The 24266-nt window shown below is 45.9% G+C and overlaps 1 protein-coding gene across 2 annotated transcripts in view; it reads left to right on the top strand.

Annotated features, from left to right (window-relative positions):
* PHF1 (PHD finger protein 1) overlaps positions 1 to 24266 on the top strand; it is a 959509-nt gene that overhangs the window by 443049 nt on the left and 492194 nt on the right. For both annotated transcript variants that reach the window (XM_085623702.1, XM_085623708.1), the window contains exon 9: positions 5775 to 5898. In XM_085623702.1, the coding sequence (XP_085479828.1) occupies positions 5775 to 5898 (124 nt within the window). The remainder of the gene's footprint in view (positions 1 to 5774; positions 5899 to 24266) is intronic.

The following is a 24266-nucleotide window of genomic DNA, read 5'->3' on the forward strand; positions in this document are numbered from 1 at the left end:
CCCTTGCTAGAATCCTAGATCTAGTTGAAGAATCCTCGATGAATGGTACCCCCGTAGATACCGAGCTCCTTCGAGGTTGGAGCCAACGTGCAATTTTCCTCCTCGGTAATGCTAACGCTAACCTGACCTCAGAGAGACGTAGAGCCATCCTAATGCGGATGAATCCAAAATTGGGAGATCTGGCTAATAAAGACATCCAAGGAGACCCTAACGGCCTTCTCTTTGGAGAGGCCTTTATTAAAACTCTGGGAAATTACGTGTCTACATCCTCCGCTTTTAACAAAGCACAAACCAATATGAAAAGAATGTTCGGAGGAAGAGTTTTTGGAAGGGCTGACGGGGGAGGACCGTCTGCCAGCCGGGGATTCAATAGGTCCTCATACCACCAAAACCAACACAGTTAGTATCGAGGGAATAACAACTTCTATCCCCAAAGAGGCCACAACATACGAGCACGAGGTGGCAACAGTCGTGGAAGATTCAAAGGACAAGGAAAACAAGGTAAGACCCTCTCTTCTTGGTTCTTCCTTCCCAAGGGTAGGGGGAAGACTTTTAGAGTTCAGCCACAACTGGCCCACCATAACGAACGATTCATGGGTCCTAAAGACTGTGAAAGGTTTCAAAATAGATTTTGTTACTACTCCTTTCCAGACCAAACTTCCAAGGGAACTTACCCTAAACCAGGAACAATCCTCTTTAGTAGACGCAGAAGTGACCCAAATGTTAGGGGCGATTCTCATCGTCTCGGACACAAGTCCAGGCTTTGTCAGCACAATCTTCCTAGTAAAAAAGAAAGAAAAGGGATGGTGCCCCGTTATAAATCTAAATTATTTGAATTCCTTTCTTGTATACAGACACTTCAAAATGGAAGGAATTCATCTCTTGAGAGACCTTCTCCAAGAGAAAGACTTGCTCACAAAATTAGACCTCAAGGACGCGTACTTTACGATCCCTATGGATCCAGACTCTCAGAAATTCCTAAGATTTGTATGGAGAAATGTAACCTATCAATTTCGTTGTCTTCCCTTCGGTCTATACTCAGCTCCTTGGTGTTTCACCAAGATCCTGAGACCAGTGGTCTCATCCCTGAGGAGAAGAGGAGTTCGTCTTATAATCTATCTAGACAACATCTTACAGATGTCCCAAAACAAAGACTAGCTACTTACTCACATGAAATGGACTGTAGATCTACTAGATCTACTAGAGTCTAGGTTTCATTATCAATGTAGAGAAATCCATTATGACCCCTTCTCAGAATCTAGAGTTCCTAGGTTTTCAAGTGAACACTCCCCTTACTCAATTACAACTTCCCCAGAAGAAACTGGCAAAAATAAAGAAAGAAGTTTCTTACGACATATCGAAGAACTCAGTCAGCCTAAGAGAACTAGCAAGAATAGTAGGTCTCTTACCTTCATCCATCCAGGCAATTTCTCCAGGACCCTGGTCTTCCAGAAACTTCAGAAACTTTGGGGTCCTTTCAAGATAGATCTCTTTGCGAGCAGACTTACTTTTCAGATCGGTTCTTCAGTTGGAGACCAGACCCTCTAGCTTTTGCAGTGGACACACTTCTACAACCATGGGACACACCCAATTGTTATGCATTCCCTCCTTTCGCACTAATCCAGAGAGTACTCTTGAGAGTTCGAATGGAGCGTTGCCGCATTGTTCTAATTACTCCTTTTTGGAGTTCTCAAGTATGGTTCCCAACCGTGATGGAGTTGACGATAGAAACTCCACGATTTATCCAAGGGAGTTTAGACCTCCTTCAGGGCCCAGAGGGAGAGGTACACCCTCTTCTCTTAGAAGGAAAAATGAACCTTCTAGCCTGGAAGATTTCAGTGGTTCAAGAAGATACTCAGGCCTTTCAGGAGAAGCTAAAAAACCTTCTGGATGAATCTTGGACTCCAGGAACAAGGAGAAGATACACCGGATCTTGGAAAAGATGGTGTAGTTGGTACCTGGAACGGAATATGGATCCCGTGGATGCACCTGTAGTTGATGTAGCAAACTTCTTAGCAGACTTCTTTAAGTCAGGACTTTGCTATAGAACTGTTAATTGCTATAGATCAGCAATTTCTGCAGGACACTCCTTGTTAAATGACTTTTCTATCGGTACTGACCCCCTAATTCGCAGATGGATGAAAGGAATAAGACTCAAACGTCCACCTAAGGCAAAATATGATTTACTATGGAACGTAAATCTTGTCTTTGAACTTTTTTCATCTTGGCCTGATAATTCTTCTCTTACAAAAAAACAACTTTCCATTAAGTTAGCTACTCTACTCTGCCTTATATCTTTTAGACGAGTGTCAGATGTTAAAGCATTAGAAATATCTAACAGGTTTTACTCTCCTGATGGCGTATTATTTGAAATTTGGAAAAGAACCAAAACAATGTCTGATAATATCTTCTACCCTTTCTTTTTTGACTGCCCCAAACTTTGTGTGGTAAGTTGCATGAAAGTATATGAACAAAAAATGAATGTCTTCAGACCTATGAATGAAATCCAATTACTGATTTCCTTTGTTAAACCCTACAAGGCTGTCTCTTCTGCTACTATCTCTAGATGGGTTAGAACGGTTATGATGGAAGCAGGTATTGACCTATCAAAATTTGGTGCTCATTCTTCACGAGGAGCTATGGCTAGCAAGGTTTTCTGGGGTGGAGGCTCACTTTCAGATATTCTCAAAGCAGCAGATTGGTAAAATGCTTCAACTTTTGTTAAATTCTATCTTATGCCTGTAGAACATGTAAGCAATGTAGCATCGCAAAGCTTTAAACTTGCATAATGAAGCCTCCGGTCTTGTAATGAAATGACGATTCTCCAATTATCATACAGAGAGAATCTTGATTTCATTAAAGACAACGGAGGGTGACATTATCCCTCCCACCACTCCCTGGTGGATGTTTGATTTAACTTTGTTTTATTATCTTTTCTACAAGTATTATATTATTTTCTTTTCCAGACTCAACTTCCTTGTAAATTTAGAACGACGTCTAACGTGGAAGAAGTTGTCTTAATGTTTCGCAGCTCTAAGAAGAAGATATTTGGTTGCTATGGTGCTTTGTTATGTTATTTGGAATGTTTTTATTTATGATGTAATGGTTACACTTTAAAGGGCTGCATATCGTGGGCAGCATTAAAAGTTATTGCATAATGTCAGCCTCTGTTGTCTTTAATGAAATCAAGATTCTCTCTGTATGATAATTGGAGAATCGTCATTCTCTGTCATTGATCTGAAATCCCATCTTAGGTCAATGTTGAATGTCCCCTTAATTGGGGCAGTCCTGGATACAGAGGATTTCAAAGCCTTTTCAATTTGCAGTGATTTCAGGACATTCACTATATCATTCAGATATTTCAGGTTTGCAACTGTGTTTTGGCCAGGACGATTCAGAGGTTTCTTGGTCACCTGGCCTCGTACTTCCTGATGGAGTGTCATCTCATTGGCACTTGCAGGCTCTACAGTGGTACTGCCTCCGTAATTGGGCTCAACACAAGGGTATGTGTCTGAGACGAGGCAGCCTAGAGGGAGCCTTGTGAAGTTGCCTTTGGGCTCCTTCTACGAGAGTCAAGGCTTCCACAATGGCCTGGGCCAGTGGTATTCTGTGAGCTTGCTACACGGGCTCCTGTTCTCACCTTCACCGGGAATTACTGCATTTTTAATTTCAGACCTGCAGGGAGGGCCAAACTGCCCTGCTTGTTACTGCAGATTTCTAGTATGAAGTCCACACCTCAGATCCTTCATCAGGTACTGCATTGGTATCTATTCAAAAGGTGAGAAATCTGCAGTTAATGCTTTATCTGGTGGATATTCTAACTGCAGATTTCTCAAATACCTTCCACCCTCCCTTCCCCTGTTCTGTGGATTAGACTGTTAGATGTTGTAAACAGTCACAGGTTTCAGTCTGTCACAGACACAGCATCTAAGGATGCAGAAATGCTTTTTAGTAACCTGACATCAGTGCACAGGGATATATACAGTTATTGGAAAACGTTCTGAAGCCTGTGGGAATTTAAAAGGTGAGGAATCTGCAGTGAAATAGAGTATACAATAGAAAGAACATTCTCTTCCAGGGGATACTCATCAATAGTCATAAGCACTGAATAAACCCTGCCCACGTGAAGGACCACAGAGCATATATAAAAATACATATATATGTGTATGTTTAGACAAACGAGAACAGAGTACTTCCAAAACATACATATATACATGTATACATACATAAACATGCAGCCTAATATACTTCAGATAGGCTAATATGCTAAAATTACATGGGTCTTTTAGAAAGAGAAAATAATCTGTCATATAAATACTGCAAGAGAGAACATACACTGTAATAGTGTTCCAACACAGCCCTTTAATTTCAGAAAAAAAGGCAAGTAATAGCAGGCAATTAGCTGCATAGAAGAAAAAACATCACAGTATCAAAAAACTGGCACCCTGCCTTTAAGGATTCCAAGAACCTGGACACCGTGTCTTTAAGACCTCCAGGAGCCCCCTGCTCCCATCATGCCCACAGGTGACAGTTAGGTCAGTTCTTTTGGATGGAGTACAAACAAAAAGGAATCATGGCACAAGATGTAGAAACAATACTATACTGTCAATACTCATCCGGGAAGGTGGGAGGGTTGCTTATGACTTTGAGTATACCCCTGGAAGAGAACTAGGATTACAGGTAAGTAACTTATCCTTCTCTTCCAGGGGATACTCATCAATAGTCATAAGCACTGAACAGAATAGCAAGCCCATACCCACTTTCCCCCGAATGAGCAACAGCATAAACGCAGCACAAATAACGTTCAAGGATGACCAAGCAAATTTCTTAACGAGGCTTGCCCAAACTGGGCATCCGCCTGTGTGTCAGAGTCTAAACAGTAATGGTGAGTGAAAGTGTGCACTGATCGCCATGTAGCTGCTTTTCAAATCTCTGCAATAGGTACATTCCTAAGAAGAGCTGTGGTCGATGCTTTCCTCCTCGTAAAATGTACCTTTGGTTTACCCGGGAGGGCTCCGTTAGCTAGTTGATAGGACAATGATATGCAGGACACTAGCCACCTAGAGATCGACCTTTTGGAAGCTGCAGAACCTGTGTTCAAGGAACCATAATTTATAAACAGAAGATCTGACTTTATCAGGGTCTTTGTTTTGTCCAAATATACTTTCAGAACCATTTTGAGGTCCAGAGAATGAAGGGACCTTTCTGGAGGATTTGATGGGTTTAGAAAGAATGTAGGGAGTGTGATTGCCTGATTAATATGAAAATCCGAGACCACTTTATGTAAGAAACTCGGAAGTGCCCTTAAAACAACTCTGTTTGCATGAAAAACAATGTAGGGCTCTTTACAACACAACACCTGGATCTCACTCACTCTGCGAGACGATTGCCACTGGAAAAGCGGCCTTCCATGTCAGTCAGCTCATCAATTATTCAGTGCTTATGACTTTGATGATTATACCCCTGGAAGAGAACTAGGATTACAGGTAAGTAACTTATCCTTACCAAACGTAAGTGACGCTTTAATTTTATTTCACAAAATTGCAACAAAAATATTCAGAATTTTTTGCAATATTAAGTTAGAGATGGAGTATGTATTTAGAAAAGTCAGATTTCTAATCTTTTAGTAAATGGTTTTATATCAAATTAAAGTGTTTCAGGGTCGACGCACACAAGCACGAATATTCTAAAGTTTATAACTTGCACTACCATAAAAGGTCAATCATTACAATAAAGTAGCTTTTTAATTGTGTATATATTTTCATGTTTTCCAGGGTGGATGCCGCTCATCTGGTGGTGTATCACCTCAGTATCTGCTGCAAGAAAAAGTACTTTGATTTTGAAAGGGAAATTCTTGCATTTGCCAATGAGAACTGGGAGAACCTGCTGCTGGGTGAGGTAAAGTATGGGCTTGTGCTTTAGACTGTATATGAACAATGAGGAAGGGGCTTGGATCGCCTAGAGCACCACTGACGGGAGAGGTGCTTCAGGGGTGTAAGTGAGCAATGAAAGTATAGGACAAGCAGTGGGTAAATTGGAAATGTAGCCAATGGTAGAAGGATCGAGTTTTGATAGTACCAGTCAAGAGTGTGAAAAGGAGTAGGCCTGTCCAATAGAGCTGCAGTTCCATGTGTTCGTGAGGGCATAAGGGTAAGGTACTTACCTGCAGTTAATTCGCTATTGTATTCATAACTGACTGGTTCTGAAATCAGAGCAAAGGTGGGTATACCTCCGGGAAGGTGAAACAGCACCAAAGAAGTGTTGCTCCATTGTGGTAGGCCCATATAATCAATATGCTGCTGACACCCATGATGGAGAACTGGGATTACAGGCGTGTCACATTTTCTTGCTGTTAATCTAAACTTTTTAAAATCGAAACAGCGTGTCTCTCGCCCAGCACCAATCCCCCACAATCACACTCAGCGTCATGTATGCCCCACTTACCACCACACGCCCTCAAAATATCAAACACTCAGTCCATAATATGTTCATCACTGCACGCTCTACAGTACTCCATCCGCCAGATATCACAAACCTCATAACTTAGCGATACCTTATTTCACTCTTCATCACAAAGACATAACCAACCCCCTGTCATCGCACCTCCTTAACATTCTTGCTCTCACAGGCCACAGTATCTAGCAAGCATACAGTGCTCATAAGAACAGAGGACATCTCCCTATCACCTTTAAGTCCTCCCAGTCCTGCCCGCAAGCAAGCGACATTCAACTCCAAGAACCCTCTGATGCCTTATAGATGAATTCTCAGAACTCATCACCACCCCATACATCTGATATGCCCTTACCACCATCCTCATTAGCATCAACCTCCAGACAACTCAAGTATGAAACAAATGAGATGCCCTTTTGTTTTGAGACAGATTCAGCATTTCTTTTCTTTAGGGCTCTTCATCCATCTTTCTGTTAAATGTGTCTCTCCGTGTATGTCCTGTGAATTAGTTCATAGCACCAGTAAACCTTTAGTATGCATGTGCTTTATAAAAATGAAATCGGATCAAACCTTGCTGATATGGGAAAGTCCCCTGCATGCCATATGGACATGTTTCATTGTGTCGAGTGCCCAACTGCATGTTTTTCTGATTCATTCATTGAGATTTATAAAGTGCATGGCTACCCAACTGGCCACCTAGCACTGATAATTTGTGCTTGTACCTGCAGATTTCTCATCTCTTGAATATCTCCAGGTGCCAAACTGTATTTGGAAACTTATCCCTAGCTCTCTCGGACCGTTAAGGTGCTCTGGCTCCATTTTGGCACCGGAAGTGATGCCATAGTGTCATCGTTGGAGCCATTAACCATGAGGTCCTGAAGAGAGATCTATAGAATAGTGGAGAATAAAAACAAGATATGACCTCACAACAACACTATTGGGAAACGATGGAATAACATTTTGAGCACTGAATCTAATTCAATTTACGATGATAAGAAGCAGCCAACTTACTGTCATCTGCTTCTTCTGTCTCAGCAATGAAGTGCTGGAGCTGCTGATCCCTACTGGGGAAGCCAGGGCAAACTTCCTGACAGAAGTCCTCCAGTCATCCACATTCGAACATCTGCTGCCTGTCAGTAAGGCACTTATTGATCAAGTAAAGGCTGCCTGGAGTAAGCCCACATCAGCCTCAGCAGTGATCCGCCTCCTAGCTTGGATATACAAGTCAGTGGCAAGGGACCTTTATTGTCTGTGCATCCTTCTGCCACACTAAGCAAAATGCTGGAGTGCTCTTAAAGGATCCTCGTGACAGAGAGCAGAGGAAATGTGAAGTAGTTGGGAAGAAAGTATTCTCAGTTGTAAGCTTAGCCTGACGTTCTTTCATACCCGCCTGCCTACTGGGCAAATACACCCATGCCCTCTAGGATTGGCTGTAATGTTGATGCCGAACTTACCAGACCATCTTGAGGACCACTTTGCTGAGGTGGTCAAGGATGGACAAGACACCTGCAAGCACATCGTTAGGGTTTGTGTAGATACTCTTAACTCAGTTGCCAGGGCCATGGGCTCTTCTGTAACATTATGTAGGCATGCATGGTTGACCGACAGTATGCAAACTGCTCTAAATGACATGATATTTAGTGGGATGAGTGTCTTCGGAGACCGGGCTGACTCTGCCTTGGAGAGATTCAAGGTGGACACACCGTTGGTATGATCTTTGGATTGCAGTTGCCTGCCAGAGGCTATTGAACCTTTTGCAAGGTTTGTGGGTTCTCAAGAGGTTTTAACTTTGGCCAGCGTTAACCTTCCCAACTAGCTCGGCAAAAACAAAACCAGCTGTTTCAACAATGCAAGGGAAGGGGTTGTCAAACCTAGCTGTCTGCTTATCAAGATGCCAGTGGACTGGGCACCTCTCTGGACACTGGGTTGGTTTTCCCCTGGACCAACAACGAAGGAAAGTACATCCTTTGTTACAGTCATCAGGAGAGCTGATGATGTCCTTGACCTCTACCTAAAAACTAAGGTCATCACTGAGGCCCTTCAGGTTAGCCAGGCATGAACCAAACTTCTGCCCTTCATTGAGTCCCTCACTGACATGCTCTTGGGCACTTGGGCTAAACCATGCTCTTGTCTTCTGGTCAATCACCAAGTCACCATAGATGAGCTTCCCCCTTGTTTTTCTAACCTGGAATCCAACCCTTAAGAGTTTGGTGGCGCAGGGGTTTGCCAGCAAAATGAACCCTAACTCCTTTTGGACTACTCTTCCATACAGAGTTCAAGCTTATGGAAAGGTTTGGTAAAAGATTTGTTCGAGGCATATGAGCTGCAGATTATACACTGTGCATAGCTCGCCATCTGGTGTTGGGCCCGGATGTTTGCAGTTTGTTTTTCCTCTTGGAAAGTCTTTGGAAGTCACGAGTTCGGTGACTCCTCCTCTGGTTCGTATTGCGCATGGGCTTCGGCTCCATCCTCAGAATGTTTTTTTCCGCCATCGGGCTCGGATGTAATACTTCGCGCTCCGGTTCTGAACTTCCCAGTTCAACGGTCGACGCAAAAATCCTCGCTCATCGAGCTTCTTCAGATAATAAATCATCTTACTCATCTTCTCTTCGGCACTTCTTCGATTCCGGTCGTCGACGGCGGCCTTCGGGCCTATTCCGGCTCCGGTCTCGGCTGATGGAATGAACTCCCTTCAAGAAGTGCCCTCAATGTGGGTCCAAGTTTCCCCACACCGATCTTCATGAGGTGTGCAACCTCTGCCTCTCCCCAGAACACGAGGCCCGAGACTGTCCCGCCTGCATGTCTTTTCGCTCAAAAAAGACCATTCGAGATCGACGGGCTAGACGCAACATGGCGCACTCCTCGACCTCCGCTCCAGTCGACATCTTCGGGGACAACGTCGAAGTTCCGGGACAGCAGGACGTCGAACAGGAGGACGATGACCTCGTCAGCGCTTCCGAGGCCGACGACTCAGATGTGGAGGACATCACCCCGGCGCAGCGGGTCGGGAGTAAAATACCCCCTCCCACGTCGATACCGAAAAAGGCTTTGGTCACACCTTCGCCTCCGGGCCTAGGCAAGACCAAGGACACTGCTTCTCACACCCCGCCTTCGGGCCCGGTAAAGAAGCCTATTAAGCCTTCCGGCAGCTCGGGCTCGAGCCAGCCGACCACCGGTGCCGAGAAACACCCTTCGGCCCCGAAGAAAAAATCGGTCTCCACCTCCACACCGAACCTGGCACCGAAGTCTTCGGTGTCGAAACCTGCTCCTCTGGTGCCGACCAAACATCACAAGGCCCTCGGCACCGACACTTCCGTGCCGAGGCCTTCTTCAGCACCGACCAAAAAATCGGAGGTTCCAAAGAAGCACGGCTTCGATAAGCCTAAAAAGCCGTCGGCGCCGACCGAACAACCAGTGTCGCAGGAACTTTTCACACCGGATCCTCTGCAAAAAACACTCACCAAGGATCCAAAAACTGGACACTTGACATTGTCTTAAAAAAAGAGACACTTGAACAAACCAGCTCCACCTCCAAAGAGAAAGGACATTGCTACCTCTCCTTTCAGGGTGCCTTCCCCACCTCCTCCACCTCCACCCCCTCCACCTCATCGTTCTCCCACCTTGTCTCCTGTCCCAGAGGATTTGGGAGACCCTTATTATGATCCAGCAGATGTGCCACAAGACCCCATCCCTACTGGATCTCCAGACCCATGGGATGATTATAACAATCCAAACATCCCAGATGTCCCACAGGATGACCTTTACCCATCTAGGCCATCCCCTCCTGAAGATTCCTTGGGTTTTCACCATTTGGTACAATCGGTGGCACACTACCACGGGGTGGAGTTACATACTGACCCAGTGGAGGAGGATTTTCTCCTAGACACCTTTGACGATGCACAGAGGTCTACTGCCATTCTACCTATGTTGAAGGGCGTAATTAAACATGCCCATGAGGTTTTTAAAGACCCAGTCAGGGCCAGGGTCCTAAACCCTCGTATAGAGAAGAAATACAAAGCTGCCCCCACAGACCCTTCTTACATTAAAGGCCCTGCACCATTGGATTCCCTAGTGGTATCTACAGCTAGGAAGCGTTCAAATTCTCAGGCGTCAGGCGAAGAACCCCCACCTGACAAAGAGTCCAAGCTCCTAGACGCGTCAAGGAAGCGCACTGCGTCACAAGCTGCCAATATATGGCGTATCGTCAACACGCAAGCGCTGTTGGCCCGATACGACAGGGCGCATTATGATGAGCTAGAGACCATCATGCACCATCTCCCTGAAAAGTATAAGACTAGGGCTAATGAACTGATTCAAGAGGGAAAAACAATAACTAATACCTCGATACGCTGTGCCCTAGATGCAGCAGATACAGCCTCCAGGGCCATAAACACCAGTGTCCTTCTCCGTCGCCATGCCTGGTTCAGAGTTTCAGGGTTTAAACTGGAGGTACAAGCCTCTATATTAAACCACCCATTCGACCAAGATCATCTATTTGGCCCCAAAGTAGACGAAGCCCTCAAAGATGAAAAAAGATACAGACACGGCGAAATCCATGGGAACCCTGCAGTCACATACTCCCAGGCGCTCTTTTCGCCGCTCTTCCTTTCGGGGCACGAGCAGAGGCTACTCCTCGGATAGTGCATCCACGTCCTATAAATCCCCTCCTCAATCTACCTTCACGAAGGGTTCTCAAAGAGGCGGATACAGAGGCAATAATAATAATAAGGGCAGAGGCAAAACAAATACCGCCCGCTCTGCCACACCTCCTGCCCAATGACTTTCCCCCGCTCCCTCCAGACCATTCCACTCCGGTCGGAGGCAGAATACAACATTTCCTTCACGTCTGGGAGACAATCACCTCAGACAGATGGGTGACACAAATTATTCAGTCAGGGTATTGCCTAGAATTAACATCTACCTCCCCAAACATTCCACCCAGGCACCGCCCTATGTCTCAAGAACATACTGCGCTACTAACACAAGAGGTGGTCTCCCTCCTGCAATAGAGCAGGTCCCCATAAATCAACAAAATTTAGGGGTCTACTCCCTGTACTTTCTGATTCCAAAGACAGACGAGACTCTACGACCTATCCTAGATCTCAGACCTCTAAACACCTACATACATTCAGACCATTTTCACATGGTAACCCTTCAACAGGTTCTTCCACTCCTCTCCCAGAACGATTTTCTCACCACTCTGGATTTGAAAGACACATACTTTCACATCCCAGTACACCAGTCTCACAGAAAGTACCTCAGATTTGTGGTGGACGAACAACACTACCAGTCCAAGGTGCTCCCGTTCGGGGTAACAGCACCAAGGGTTTTTACCAAATGCCTGGCAGTAGTGGCTGCACACCTCAGAAGACAGCACATTCACGTCTTCCCGTATCTGGACGATTGGCTGATAAAAGCCACGTCCTTCAACAATGTGTGCAACATACCGCCGCTACGGTCCAACTACTTCACCAGCTAGGTTTCACGGTGAACCATCAAAAATCCCACCTGGTACCATCACACACAAAACAAGATCTCGGAGCCACCATAGACACCTCAAAAGTCATAGCCTATCCCAATCCTGCCAGGATTGCAAAAATACAGGCTCTGCGTCAAAAATTCCTATGTCATCACTCTCTCCCAGCAAGAGTGTTTATGCAGCTCATAGGGATGATGGCCTCTTGCATCTTTATAGTGCCCCATGCAAGACTCCAAATGCGTCCACTCCAAGAGTGCTTAGTGCACCAGTGGATCCAGGCCCAGGGACAACTGACCGATCTGGTGTTGGTAGACGGTCGCACCCATCGCTCTCTGCAGTGGTGTAACACCACAAACCTTTCCAGAGGTCGACCGTTCCTGGACCCGGTCCCACAAATAATCCTAACAGATGCACCGCTCTCCGGCTGGGGAGCTCATCTGTTACATCTCACAGCACAAGGCACATGGACGCCGCAACAGAAGTTACTCCACATCAACCATCTGGAGTTACTGGCGATCTTCCTCACCCTAAAATCCTTCCAGACGCAGATTTCAGGCAAGGCAGTCCTCATTCGCACAGACAACATGACTGCCATCTACTACATTCAAAAACAGGGGGGCACACACTCTCCACAGCTCTCTCAGTTAGCACAGAGCATATGGAGATGGGCAATTCCACAAAAGATTTTTCTCCTAGCCCAACACGTCCCAGGAGTCCAAAATACCGTGGCAGATCTGCTCAGCAGGCAGACACAGCAGATCCACGAGTGGGAACTTCACCCACAAGTTCTTCACCCGTTCTTTCAGAAGAAAACAAAAAATGCCCAAGCTTTGCCGCCAGATATCCACACCCATCGTCCAAAGGCAATGCGATATGGATGAACTGGTCAAACAAATTTGCATACGCTTTTCTACCTCTCCAACTAATTCCATTAGTGGTGCGAAAGCTACAACAGCATTCCCTAACTCTGATCCTAGTAGCTCCAACATGGGCCAGACAACCGTGGTACACCACACTGCTGGAACTCTCAGTAGTACCACACCAAAAGCTACACCTCTCACCATGCCTCCTAACCCAGAACCATGGAGAGATCAGGCACCCGGACCCAGCTCAGCTCAACCTTGCGATCTGGCTCCTGTGTGTAGGAAGGTGGATATCTGACTATGGTTACCCCCAACTTTTTGCCTAGTGTCTAGCTGGTTTTTCGACTTAGTTGGCCTGAGATCCTGCCATTCAGGGTCTCAGGCTGTCTGCTCTCTCTTTAAAATGGACTCCATGTACCCTAGGTACATTCCCAATTGGTAAGGATCACCTTATTGGACCCTGTACAGTGTACCCTAGGTACCCAGGGCATAGGTGTACCCTAGGCCTCCCAGGGGCTGCAGCATGTATTATGCCACCCCTGGTCTGGCCTTCCAATCAGACACAACTGGCTGATCACTCAGCTGGGGCAAGGTCGTGTAATCACCCCTTGCTTAGATATAGTATGCCTATATCTACCCTTATATATAGACACATGTGTACCTATCAGTCACTCCTATGGCAGGCCTTAACAATCCTGGAGGCAGAGTGCTTGGTAACATGTGAGATGGTGCTCTAGCATGAGCTGAGCCTGTCTGCAGCTTTTGGAACCATGTCCTTATAGCTGTTCTATGATATAGCCTACCATATACTCTTAAAAGTGCCTTATAATCTTAAACGGTTATGGTAACTATGGTTTGGCTGTATCAAAACATGTCGTGTAAGGTGTCTAACACTTTGGAATAATACCCCCATACCATTTCTGGTGATGAGGATATTATTCCTCCCTTCTAGAGGGAGAGACATGTTAAAATCCTACTTTGCTGTTTAACTCTAACCAAAGCCTCAGCATCACAAAATGGATGCTGCTGCCACAGACACAAGTCTGACCTCCTGCTGCTGGGAGTGATCCCGGCCAGGGAGGCTTGGACAATAGGTTTCCTGCTTGGGGAGGTGCTAGCACCTCCCCAGACAGACTTTAGTGTATTGGGGCAGGGAGGGCTGAAAGGAATGAGACATGCCTGGGGCACACAAGGTGTTCCTTGCATAGTCCAGTTCAAACCGGCACTGGGGCACTCCAGTCCCAGCTCTGGCGCGAAACTGGACAAAGGGAAGTGGGTGTAACCACCCCCTCCCAGGTCCCACCCATAAGGCGTGACCTAGCAGGTATCCCAGCCCCCCAGATTAGTATAAGAGTGGGAGTTGGGCCTCAAGACTTTAGATTATCCTGAACCTGCAACTTGAACAGAAACTCTGGACCTTCGACATTCGACGAAAGAAGAAGACTGAAGAATCTCCCTTGTGGCCAAGGAGTGGCTACCCTGTGCAAACAGGCACCATCAAGAGACTACCCTTTGCTTCGCTAAAGTTCTACGAGGGACCGACTGCAGAGCCTGACCAGAGCCTTGACTTCCAGACTTCTCCGACCCTGATCCACATCCACAGCAGAGCTGAGATCCGTGGAGGCGACGAGAGACGTGGGACCGGCTACCTGGGAAAAGTGGCTAGTATCTTCAAGCGCAGCTTCTGAGGCACCCTCGAAGTTGTTCACCGGGGATTGAGAAGCCCCAACCCCAAGCACCATCTGCACCGAAGACCAGCCCCCCACACTCCACGAGTCCTGCGTGGGGCCCTTCTGCATTTTCCTGCTTGCCGCGTCTGTCCGGTTGCTTGCCCGCTGGCTAGTGGCCTTTGTGACGACGCATCCTGAAATCTTCATCGCTGGTTTGGCTCCTCCAGACTGGCTCCTGCTTCTTTGAAAAAGAGAAGCACCCCAGACCTTTCTGGTCTGCACCAGAAGCAAGTCCTCCGTTCTTCGTGGGTTCCGCTTGCCAAGGCTTGGTGAGTCCTAGTCCAACTTCGACGCCGCCGACAGCAAGAGCCTTCGTGGGACAGCTCGCCTCCTGGTCCTGGTCGTCCTCGACATTCCCTGGTCCTCGTGGCTGCAGCGACAAGCTTCACCTTCACCTGCAATCTTCACGACATCGCCTGGTTCCACGTGGTCACTGGCTAGTGACCTTGACTCTGTCCCTTCTGCTTGCAGGTCTCCTCTCTTCTTGATCCCAGCCTTGGGATCCACCGGACACTCTTCACTGACTGCCTGTCAGCATCTTTCTTCAGGCATCCATAGGAGTCGATGACGAAACCCGACGCAACTTCACCCCTATGCACCCGCAGCCTGTGGGCTAGGTAAATTGGGTACTCCGGTGCTCATCAGGATAGTGACTATCCTAGTGTCTAGTTTTCCAGTCTCGACTTCCTAGCTACTCCGGAAGTGTCCTAAATCCATCTATTTCTAAACTGTACTATTGCTAGTGGGCCTCCCACTTCCTAACCTTTGGTAGTATAGTGTAGCCCCAGCGATTCCCTAGGCCTAGGCCTATCCTATTTCCGTGACAGTGGTCCTTATACCACTTACTTAGTATTTGGTTTGCGTGGCCCCTAGGGCCTAACTGTATTACTTACCTGTGTGACTTAATGTATGCATAAATAAGACTGTGTTGTACTTACCTCTAATCTCATAAAGAGTGCTGAGGGTTTGACTAGAATAAATACACTTTATTTTATATATATATCTGTTGTGGTGTCCTTTCATTTGGTATTCAAGGGATTATATATGGTATCACAGCTGGCTTCACATGCCATTCAGAGTTTAGCCTAAGACTGCTCTTGTCCATGCTACCACTAGGATAGCTGGTCTATAAGGTTGACTTTACAACCAATCACCATAAGGGTATTTGGACTGATATAAGGTGTACACTAGAACTAGTGACCTCATACATCAGGCCAACTTCTCACACTGAGGTCCTAGAATTCGGATACCTTAACCTTCCCCCTGATTGCATGAACATTATCAGGGAAGCTAGACGTCCTACTACTAGAGCGTGCTATGCAGCAAAGTGGAAAAGATTTGTTGTTTACTGCCACAACAACACAATCAATTCTTTAAATGTATCCATACAGCACATTATATGTTATTTACTCCATTTACAAAGGTGTAACCTAGCATATACTTCCATTCGGTTACACCTCGCTGCAATTGCTGCTTATTTACAGAACAGGCAGCACCTCTCACTTTTCAAAGTGCCTGCCATCAAAGCCTTTATGGAAGGCCTCAAAAGAGTAATTCCACCCAGAGTACCACCCTCACCTGTCTGGAACTTGAATATAGTCCTCACACGGTTAATGGGACCCCCTTTCGAACCATTACATAAATGTGAGCTGCAATTTCTCACATGGAAAACAGCTTTTCTAGTGGCCATCACTTCCCTCAGAAGGGTTAGTGAAATACAAGCACTCACTATACAGGAACCTTTTCTCCAGATGCATCAGAACAAGGTTGTACTCCGCACCAACCCCAAATTTCTACCCAAAGTCATTTCTCCTTTCCATCTAAACCAGTCGGTAGAATTACCAGTCTTTTTCTCGCAACCCCAAACAGTTGCGGAATGGACCTTACACACACTGGATGTTAAAAGGGCTTTACTTTACTACATCCAAAGGACACAACCTTTCAGGAAAACCAAACAGCTATTTGTCTTCTTCTCCCCACCACACAAAGGCAACCCTATTTCTAAATCAGGGATAGCTAGGTGGATTGTAAAATGCATACAGATTTGCTACCTCAAAGCAAAACGAACGCTATCTGTTCCCCCTAAAGCCCACTCTACAAGGAAGATAGGGGCTTCTATGGCTTTCCTAGGGAACATACCACTAGATGACATCTGCAAAGCAGCGACATGGTCAACACCGCACACCTTCACAAAACATTACTGTGTAGATGTGCAAACCAAGCAACAAGCTAGTGTGGGCCAAGCTGTACTAAAAACACTGTTTCAAATAACTGCAACGGATGCCGGTGGTCGACGCTAGGGTTGGGTACTGCTATATAATCTACGCACAGTGTATAATCTGCAGCTCATATGCCTCGAACGGAATAGTATGCATTTGTTCTTGGCATGTAGAGCTGCAGATCTATACACGCCCACCCGCCTCCCCGGCTACCTGTATCCGTTCCAGTCTTATCTTATTTAGATACAATACACATGGGTTTCTTTACTGTTACTACTACGCTCCATCTTTCCCTGCTGGCGAAAAACAATCTGAGGATGGAGCCGAAGCCCATGCGCAATACGAACCAGAGGAGGAGTCACCGAACTCGTGACTTCCAAAGACTTTCCAAGAGGAAAAACAAACTGCAAACATCCGGGCCCAACACCAGATGGCGAGCTATGCACAGTGTATAGATCTACAGCCCTACATGCCAAGAACAGATGCATACTGGTAAGTAGCATATTCCTTTTAGTCTGCCAACCTCAACTTATGGTTGGTCAATGCCAGTTGCCTCTTAGGACGCTACACCCATGCACTCTGGTTGGTGAGGTCTTACTGGCTGCCCCAGAAGACTTACAGGCCTCCTTTGGCCAAGCCATTCAGTAATGCTGGATTGCAACTAAGTTTGTCATCCGATCAGACCTAGACACAGTGATGGTCTAGAATGGGCTATTTGGACCATGGTGGTGAGGCACCACACTTTGAAGAGGTCCACAGGCTTCTTGGGGATATCCAGGCATCCCTAATAGACATTGCTTTTGACAAATGCCATATGTTTTGCTCAAAACAGACTCATCCCTGCAATATTTTAAGAAGAGCCGATATATGGCGTGATCCTTCGGGCTTTCTGGATCAGTTTGGCCATCTCTCCATCCGTTTTACATTTTTCGGGGATATGCCAGGGTCTTGGTGTATCAACAGCGCCAGGCCATGCTGCCCAAACCGCTGGCCTCCCAGCTCGTTAGTCTGTTTTCTGAGGCCGCAACAGGCAACGTCCAGGCCATAAGGGACAGCATGCGTCTCAGTCACCTGACCTCCGGCACCAACCACAAAACCTCTTTATTGCCCCTTTAGTTGGACAAATTCCCCCTGTAGAAGGATCTTCCACTTCCTCCACGGTTGGCAGAACATTACGTCCTACAGGTGGGTCCTTCAGATCAGCCAACGAGGCTACTCCCTGCACTTCCTTTTTGACCCGCCACACTTAGTTCAGAGCAAAGGGTAGCAACCTCAGTTAATTGTGCTACTTATTTGTGCTGAAGAATGATGGGGCCTTTGTTGTATTTTGGATCTTCTTTTTCTCAGTGCCTTTCCGCGACAGAACGAAGTCATGATGCTCATGCTGGCCAAAGTTCTATCTGCTCTGGATCTCGGATACTGGATGGTAGCATCGGATCTGCAGAATACTTCTATTCATAGCATGTGTTGGCTGTAGATAAATATGCTTAGCATTATCCGGCCATATAGTGCCGGGCTCGGACGATTACAAGTTGTTTTTCTTAAAAGAAGTGTTCGAATCACGATGTAGAGTGACTCTTCCCACGGTGTGTATTGCGCATGTTGCTTGGCTTCTTTGATGTATTGTTGTTTTCTGCCATCTGGTTTAGACATTGATATGGCAGCTCCTGGATCTAAACATAATTCCTCAAGAGGCCGTTGTAGGCGCTCGGATTTTTCTCTGCATTCGAACACCTTTCACATCCGAAGGACATCTGCTTGTGTTATCGATCACTTCACACCGCCCTCCAAGGCTCGGCATTCCAAAACTTCTTCGTCTTCATTCTACAGGACTACGTCCACGAGGGATGGAAAACACGCTCTTCAGTTTTTGCCTTAATCGCTACACAAAGTACTCCAGGCAAGACCAACACGAAGTGTGCAAGCTTGGTCTGTCACCGGAACGCAAAGCGAATTCTGTGAGGCGTGTTTAGCGTTCTGATCAAAGAAAACATGTAGTCAGCGAAGGGGGCTTTGTTGTGCCCACACCACCGTGCAGCAGCGCACAGAAGATGCACTGGATGTCTTCAGTCCAGTTGCCAGTCCCCGACCAAAAAACAGAAGACGCGGAGGCGCCACTAGATGTGCAGATACTGCTGGCTAGCAGTGGGGACAGCTCAGACACCGAGCCAGACTTTAACCAGAGGCACGTGAGTACCTCATCGAAAACCACCCAAGCCCTCACCAAACCACCATAAACGGCTTTCGGAGCCCCACTGCCTTCGGGGCATGGAGGTCTCCATCAACAGGCACACATGAAATAGTATAGCCACCCCATGTTTCCTATCTTTGGCTGGGGAATTATAAACATAACCTACCCATTGTTTTTTAAGGGAGTTGACATCCTTGTCATTAAGGTGCGTTTCTTGTAACATTGCAATCTTACATTGTAATTTGGAAAGATGCGTAAGCACCCTTTGCTTCTTGACAGGATTACTTGGACCCTTTACATTCCAAGAGATAATTCAAACATTATCAGTCATCACAAGGGGAAAGGGCGTTAAACATCACCATGAGTATTATAAAATTGAAAAAAGCTGAAAACTCAATATGCGAAAATTCAACAAGATTAAAAAATGTAAGTAAAAACCGATAAGAGGAAAGGATGTGAAGGAGATGAAAAGTAGGGGTTACAAAAAGGTAGAGAGAAATAGAAGATGGTAAAACCGAGAAAGAAAAAGAAGAAAAGGAGTCAGAAGTCAAAGAAGAAAAGACATAAAAAGGAAAATACAAAAGGAAAGAAGAAAAGGTAAAGAGAATAGATGATAGAAAAAGAGAGGTTGACATGAAGCCGGGGGACTTCAGTCAAGAATAACGGAATACATATCCAGACAAAAAATATTATCATGTGGAGGCAGGGCGCCGCAAAAGAAGGACAGATGGCAGAGCCAGCAAAGACATCGGGAAACAACAGGAACCAATAGATCAAAAAGTATGAAGAACGGGGAGCCTAGTAAGAGATAGCACAAGGGGAGAGACCGACAACATTAAAAAAATAATTAAAAAAACAAAACCTAGATTGATATATGTAAAACAGGCAAACAACAGCAACAAGGATATCTGATTGAAGGATGAACACTTACCAAACATTGGGAGTAACTGTGAACATTAGGAGCGGGATGGGAAGGCAGGAGGTAAGGAAACATCAGGGGAATGAGTCAGTACGGAAAAGGAGACATCTGTAGAGAAAAACCAAAGAAGTAGTGAGAAATGGCCTCCAAAGAAGGTGGACAAACTACAGCAGTCAGCAATAACAACAAGCCTTAACTAACAACAGCAAAAGAAGACGAAGGCCTTCAGAACATTAGAGTGAGAAAAGTTAACTCAGAAAACTTAAGACCAAGCAAGAGGAGACAATTCTCAGGTCCCTCCAAAGTCCATCTCATCTCCTTTATGGCGAGAAATAAATCGTCTTAGATCTTCAGGACGATCAAAAGAGTAGGACCATTCTTTATGGGTAAGTTTAAAAAAGCAAGGATGCACCAGGCTGTATCTGGCATTAATGGAACGAAGAGACTGGCGAAGAGACAGGAATTACTTGCGACGAGCAGCAGTGGCGCGGGCCACATCTTGAGAGAAGAAAACTTTTTGACCAGACCATAACATCTGCTTTCTTAACTTTGCCGCTGGGAGGACCATTAACAACTCGGTGTACTCCAGAAATAGAACGATTGTCCGTCTGGGGCGGTTGACTGACGAGGTAGAAGAAGAACCTCCGGATTTAGGGCCAATGCGATGTACACGTTGCAGATTGAGAGTAGTGCCGTCCTTGAGACCAACAATTTTAGGAATATGTGTTTTTAAAAATGCGAGCATGTCAAATCCTTCCTTTCCCTCAGGAATACCGTAAATTCCAAGGTTGTTGCGCCTGTTGCAATTTTCTAAGTCCTCCGTTTGCATTTTGAGGAGAGCAATCTCTTTAGACATTGCTGCAACTTGAGGGATCACATCCTGGGTATCGCTAATCCTCTGTTCCATCACAGAAACTCTTGAGTCCAAGTTAGACCACTTTTCTTCTAGCCTCTGAATGGTAGCATTAGTGTCAATCACAAAATGTTTAATAAGCTTGATCTCTTCCATGAGGTCATCCAGTTTTATAGGTAGTGGAGACTTGGTAGGAGAGTTGTGTTCCTTCTTATGGCGCTTGGAAGAAGCAGCAGTATTGGAGTCTTTGCGGAGGGACGACATATTTGCTGAGGTACTCTTCTGACCAAGGGAGGAAGAGGGCTCCATATAGTTGAATGTGGAAGAGTATTGAAGTCTCAAGAGACAGGCAGTGTGAAGGAATAAGATGCAAAACCTATAAAAACTGCTATAAGGAAAGATGAGACAATTCTTTTATCCTGTAATCTCGCTTCAACAACATGAAGAACAACCTGAGGTGTCTCCAATAGTCAAATTGGTGCTGAGAGAATTTAGAGTCAGCCCAGAGGGTGCCAAAATCAGTTAAGGAACGTCGAGGAGATATGAATGGCTGGCTGCTAAAAAAGGATTGTGGCGCACCACAAAACAGGCAGTGAAAAGGTCCTCTAATCACCTCGACAGCCCACTAAGAACAGAATGTCTAATGTACCAGCACACAGATGGAGAGAACACTTAATGTGTAACGACCAGACTCCGTCACAGCTGTCTCACAGGAAAGGCAAACTAGTTCAAAGAATGAAGCCTCAATTAAAAAATGGAGCCACCTTGTGATGCGTCAAGCTGTTCCCACAAATGACTTTACTTCAGTCAAATGAAGCGGTACCAAGTTGTATATTATGGCCATAGTAAAAGTTTCTCCCCCAAATAGTTGCAGGTGGGAGAAATTGCCTTAATTGTAGAAGATTTCATCAAAAACACAAACCTCCCAAAAGAAAACTGCAGCGTTGTCCCTAAAAAGCACCTCAAGCAAAATGGCGGGCGCCGCCGAGAATCTTGAGGGGAGCGAGGCGCTGAGGAAACTAGCTGCTTGCATCTTTCTAGCTCTCAAGGTGTTTCAGACTCACTTGAAAGGCAAAGCGGTCTTGGTTCGTACAGACAACATGACAGCTATGTATTACATACGAAAACATGGGGGCACACACACTCTCCAACTGTCACACTTAGCCCAAGACATCTGGAGGTGGGCCATTCACCACAAACTTTACCTCCTAGTGGAACACCTCCCAGGGGTGAATAACCAGATTGCAGATCTCCTTAGCAGACAAAGACAGCAAATACTCGAATGGGAACTCCACCCTCAGGTTCTCCTCCCATACTTTCAAAGTTGGGAAGTCCCTCACATAGACCTGTTTGCTACACACCAAAACGCAAAATGCCGAAGCTTTGCATCCAGGTACCCACAATCCAAGAGCAATGCACTATGGATGAACTGGTCAGGGATATTTGCCTACGCTTTTCTGCCTCTCCCACTCATTCCATTAGTGGTTCAAAAGATCAGGCAAACATCTCTCACACTAATCCTAGTAGCTCCCACATGGGCACGTCAACCATGGTTCACAACCCTGTTGGAGCTATCTCTAGTCCTGCATCAAAAGCTACATTTAACCTCCAGTCTCCTCACACAGAACCATGGAGAAATCAGACACCCAGATCCCAAGCTCCTGAAGTCTTAGAGTTTGGTTACTTAAACCTTCCACCAGAATGTATGAATATTATTAGGGAGGCTAGAAAACCTACTACAAGGGCCTGCTACTCAGCTAAGTGGAAGAGATTTGTTATCTACTGTGGTAACAATCCTATCAATCCTCTTGATGCTTCCATACCGAACATCATATGCTGTCTGTTACACTTGCAACAGTCGGCGTTGGTTTATACCTCTATCAGGCTACACCTAGCAGCAATTGCTGCATATCTACATTCAAATATGCTATGCAAAAGCAAAGAAAACTCTAACTGTACCCCCCAGGGCCCATTCCACTCGTAAGCTAGGGGCCACTATGGCTTTTTTAGCAAACATTCCTATTGTTGACATTTGCAAAGCTGCAACATGGTTTACACCGCACACATTCACTAAACATTATTGTGTAGATGTGTCAGCAAGACAACAAGCCAATGTGGGTCAAGCAGTACTTAAAACACTATTTCAGACAACTCCAACAGCTACAGGTTAGCCACCGCTTTGGGACGGTAATGCTATATAATCTATGCACAGCATGCATTCTATAGCTCACATGCCTCAAACGGATAATGTTACTTACCCAGTAAGCATCTGTTCTTGGCATGTGGAGCTGTAGAGTCACATGCGCCCACCCACCTCTCCAGATACCTGTAGCTGCTGCAGTTCTCTGTTTAATTTACATACATACGCATGGTCATCTCTATTCTTTACTACTACTCCATTCTTACCCAATGCGGCAAACAATCTAACAATGGAGTCAATGCCCATGCACACTATCATCGAAAGGAGGAGTCACCTACCTCGTGACTGGAAAGACTTCTTTGAAGAAAAACAAAGTGCAAACATCCGGACCCAACACTAGATGGCGAGCTGTGCACAGCATGTGACTCTACAGGTCTACATGCAAAGAACAGATGCTTACTGGGTAAGTAACATTTTCCGTTATTAAATTTATGAAGATCAACACAAGATTACTGTACGATACGGGACACATGAATAATGACATTTGTGAGTATACAGAAGTGGCATTCCACTGCATATCCAGCATCGAAGGATGACATACTTTGAATAAAAACAATATCAACAACCGCATCATATGAAGCGAGAACCTGCGCGTATCTTGGTGCCTACGTCTCATGGTAACATGTGCCCCTATTGCGGGTGTAGAGTAGCCCTGAATGGTGACAATATTAGCTATGTGCGCCCGCTTTGGGCAGTGATAAGGGAACTAGGCAGGATCTTTGACTGCCAGTACAAACAAACTCAGACTGCAATGCCTAATGGACTATAAATGTTATCTATCTAGTTTTCAAGAAGGCTTCCTCTCTGTAATCTTAGTGGCTTTGAATAGGGCCAGGAGAGCGTGCCTCTCGGAACTTCAGTGCTTGAGCATCTGACCTCCGATCAGGCTGCCGCTTCAGGACAGACCTCCTATCACAGTAGTAGGGCAGGATTGCACCAGGGTCTCCACTCTGTCAGGCTTCATAAATGACAATGAGAAGACCTCAGAAACCCCCTGACCTGCTCGAGGCCCATTAGCCCCATGGAACCTGCAGACTTCATGCACTCTAAGAACTTGGGAGCCCCCCCTCAGACCCTCGTCCTCACTTTGCCTTTGTCAACGAACCATAAACCATTTGCACTGCCCTCACCCTGTTCCTCAATGACTCCCTCACCACATCCACCTTCCTGGACATTTGGAAACACGCCACCATGTTGCCACTACTGAAAAAAACCTACAGTCGATCCAAACGCACCAACAAACTACAGATGGCTCTCCCTGCTACCCTACCCCACGAAAATCCTGGAAAACATGAGACTGGCTGACCACCTCAATGCCTACTGATTCCTGGACCAGTGCCTTCATCGTTGACAACATTAGTC

Source organism: Triturus cristatus, chromosome 1_1 (assembly GCF_964204655.1).
Source record: "Triturus cristatus chromosome 1_1, aTriCri1.1, whole genome shotgun sequence".
Lineage (NCBI taxonomy): Eukaryota > Metazoa > Chordata > Amphibia > Caudata > Salamandridae > Triturus > Triturus cristatus.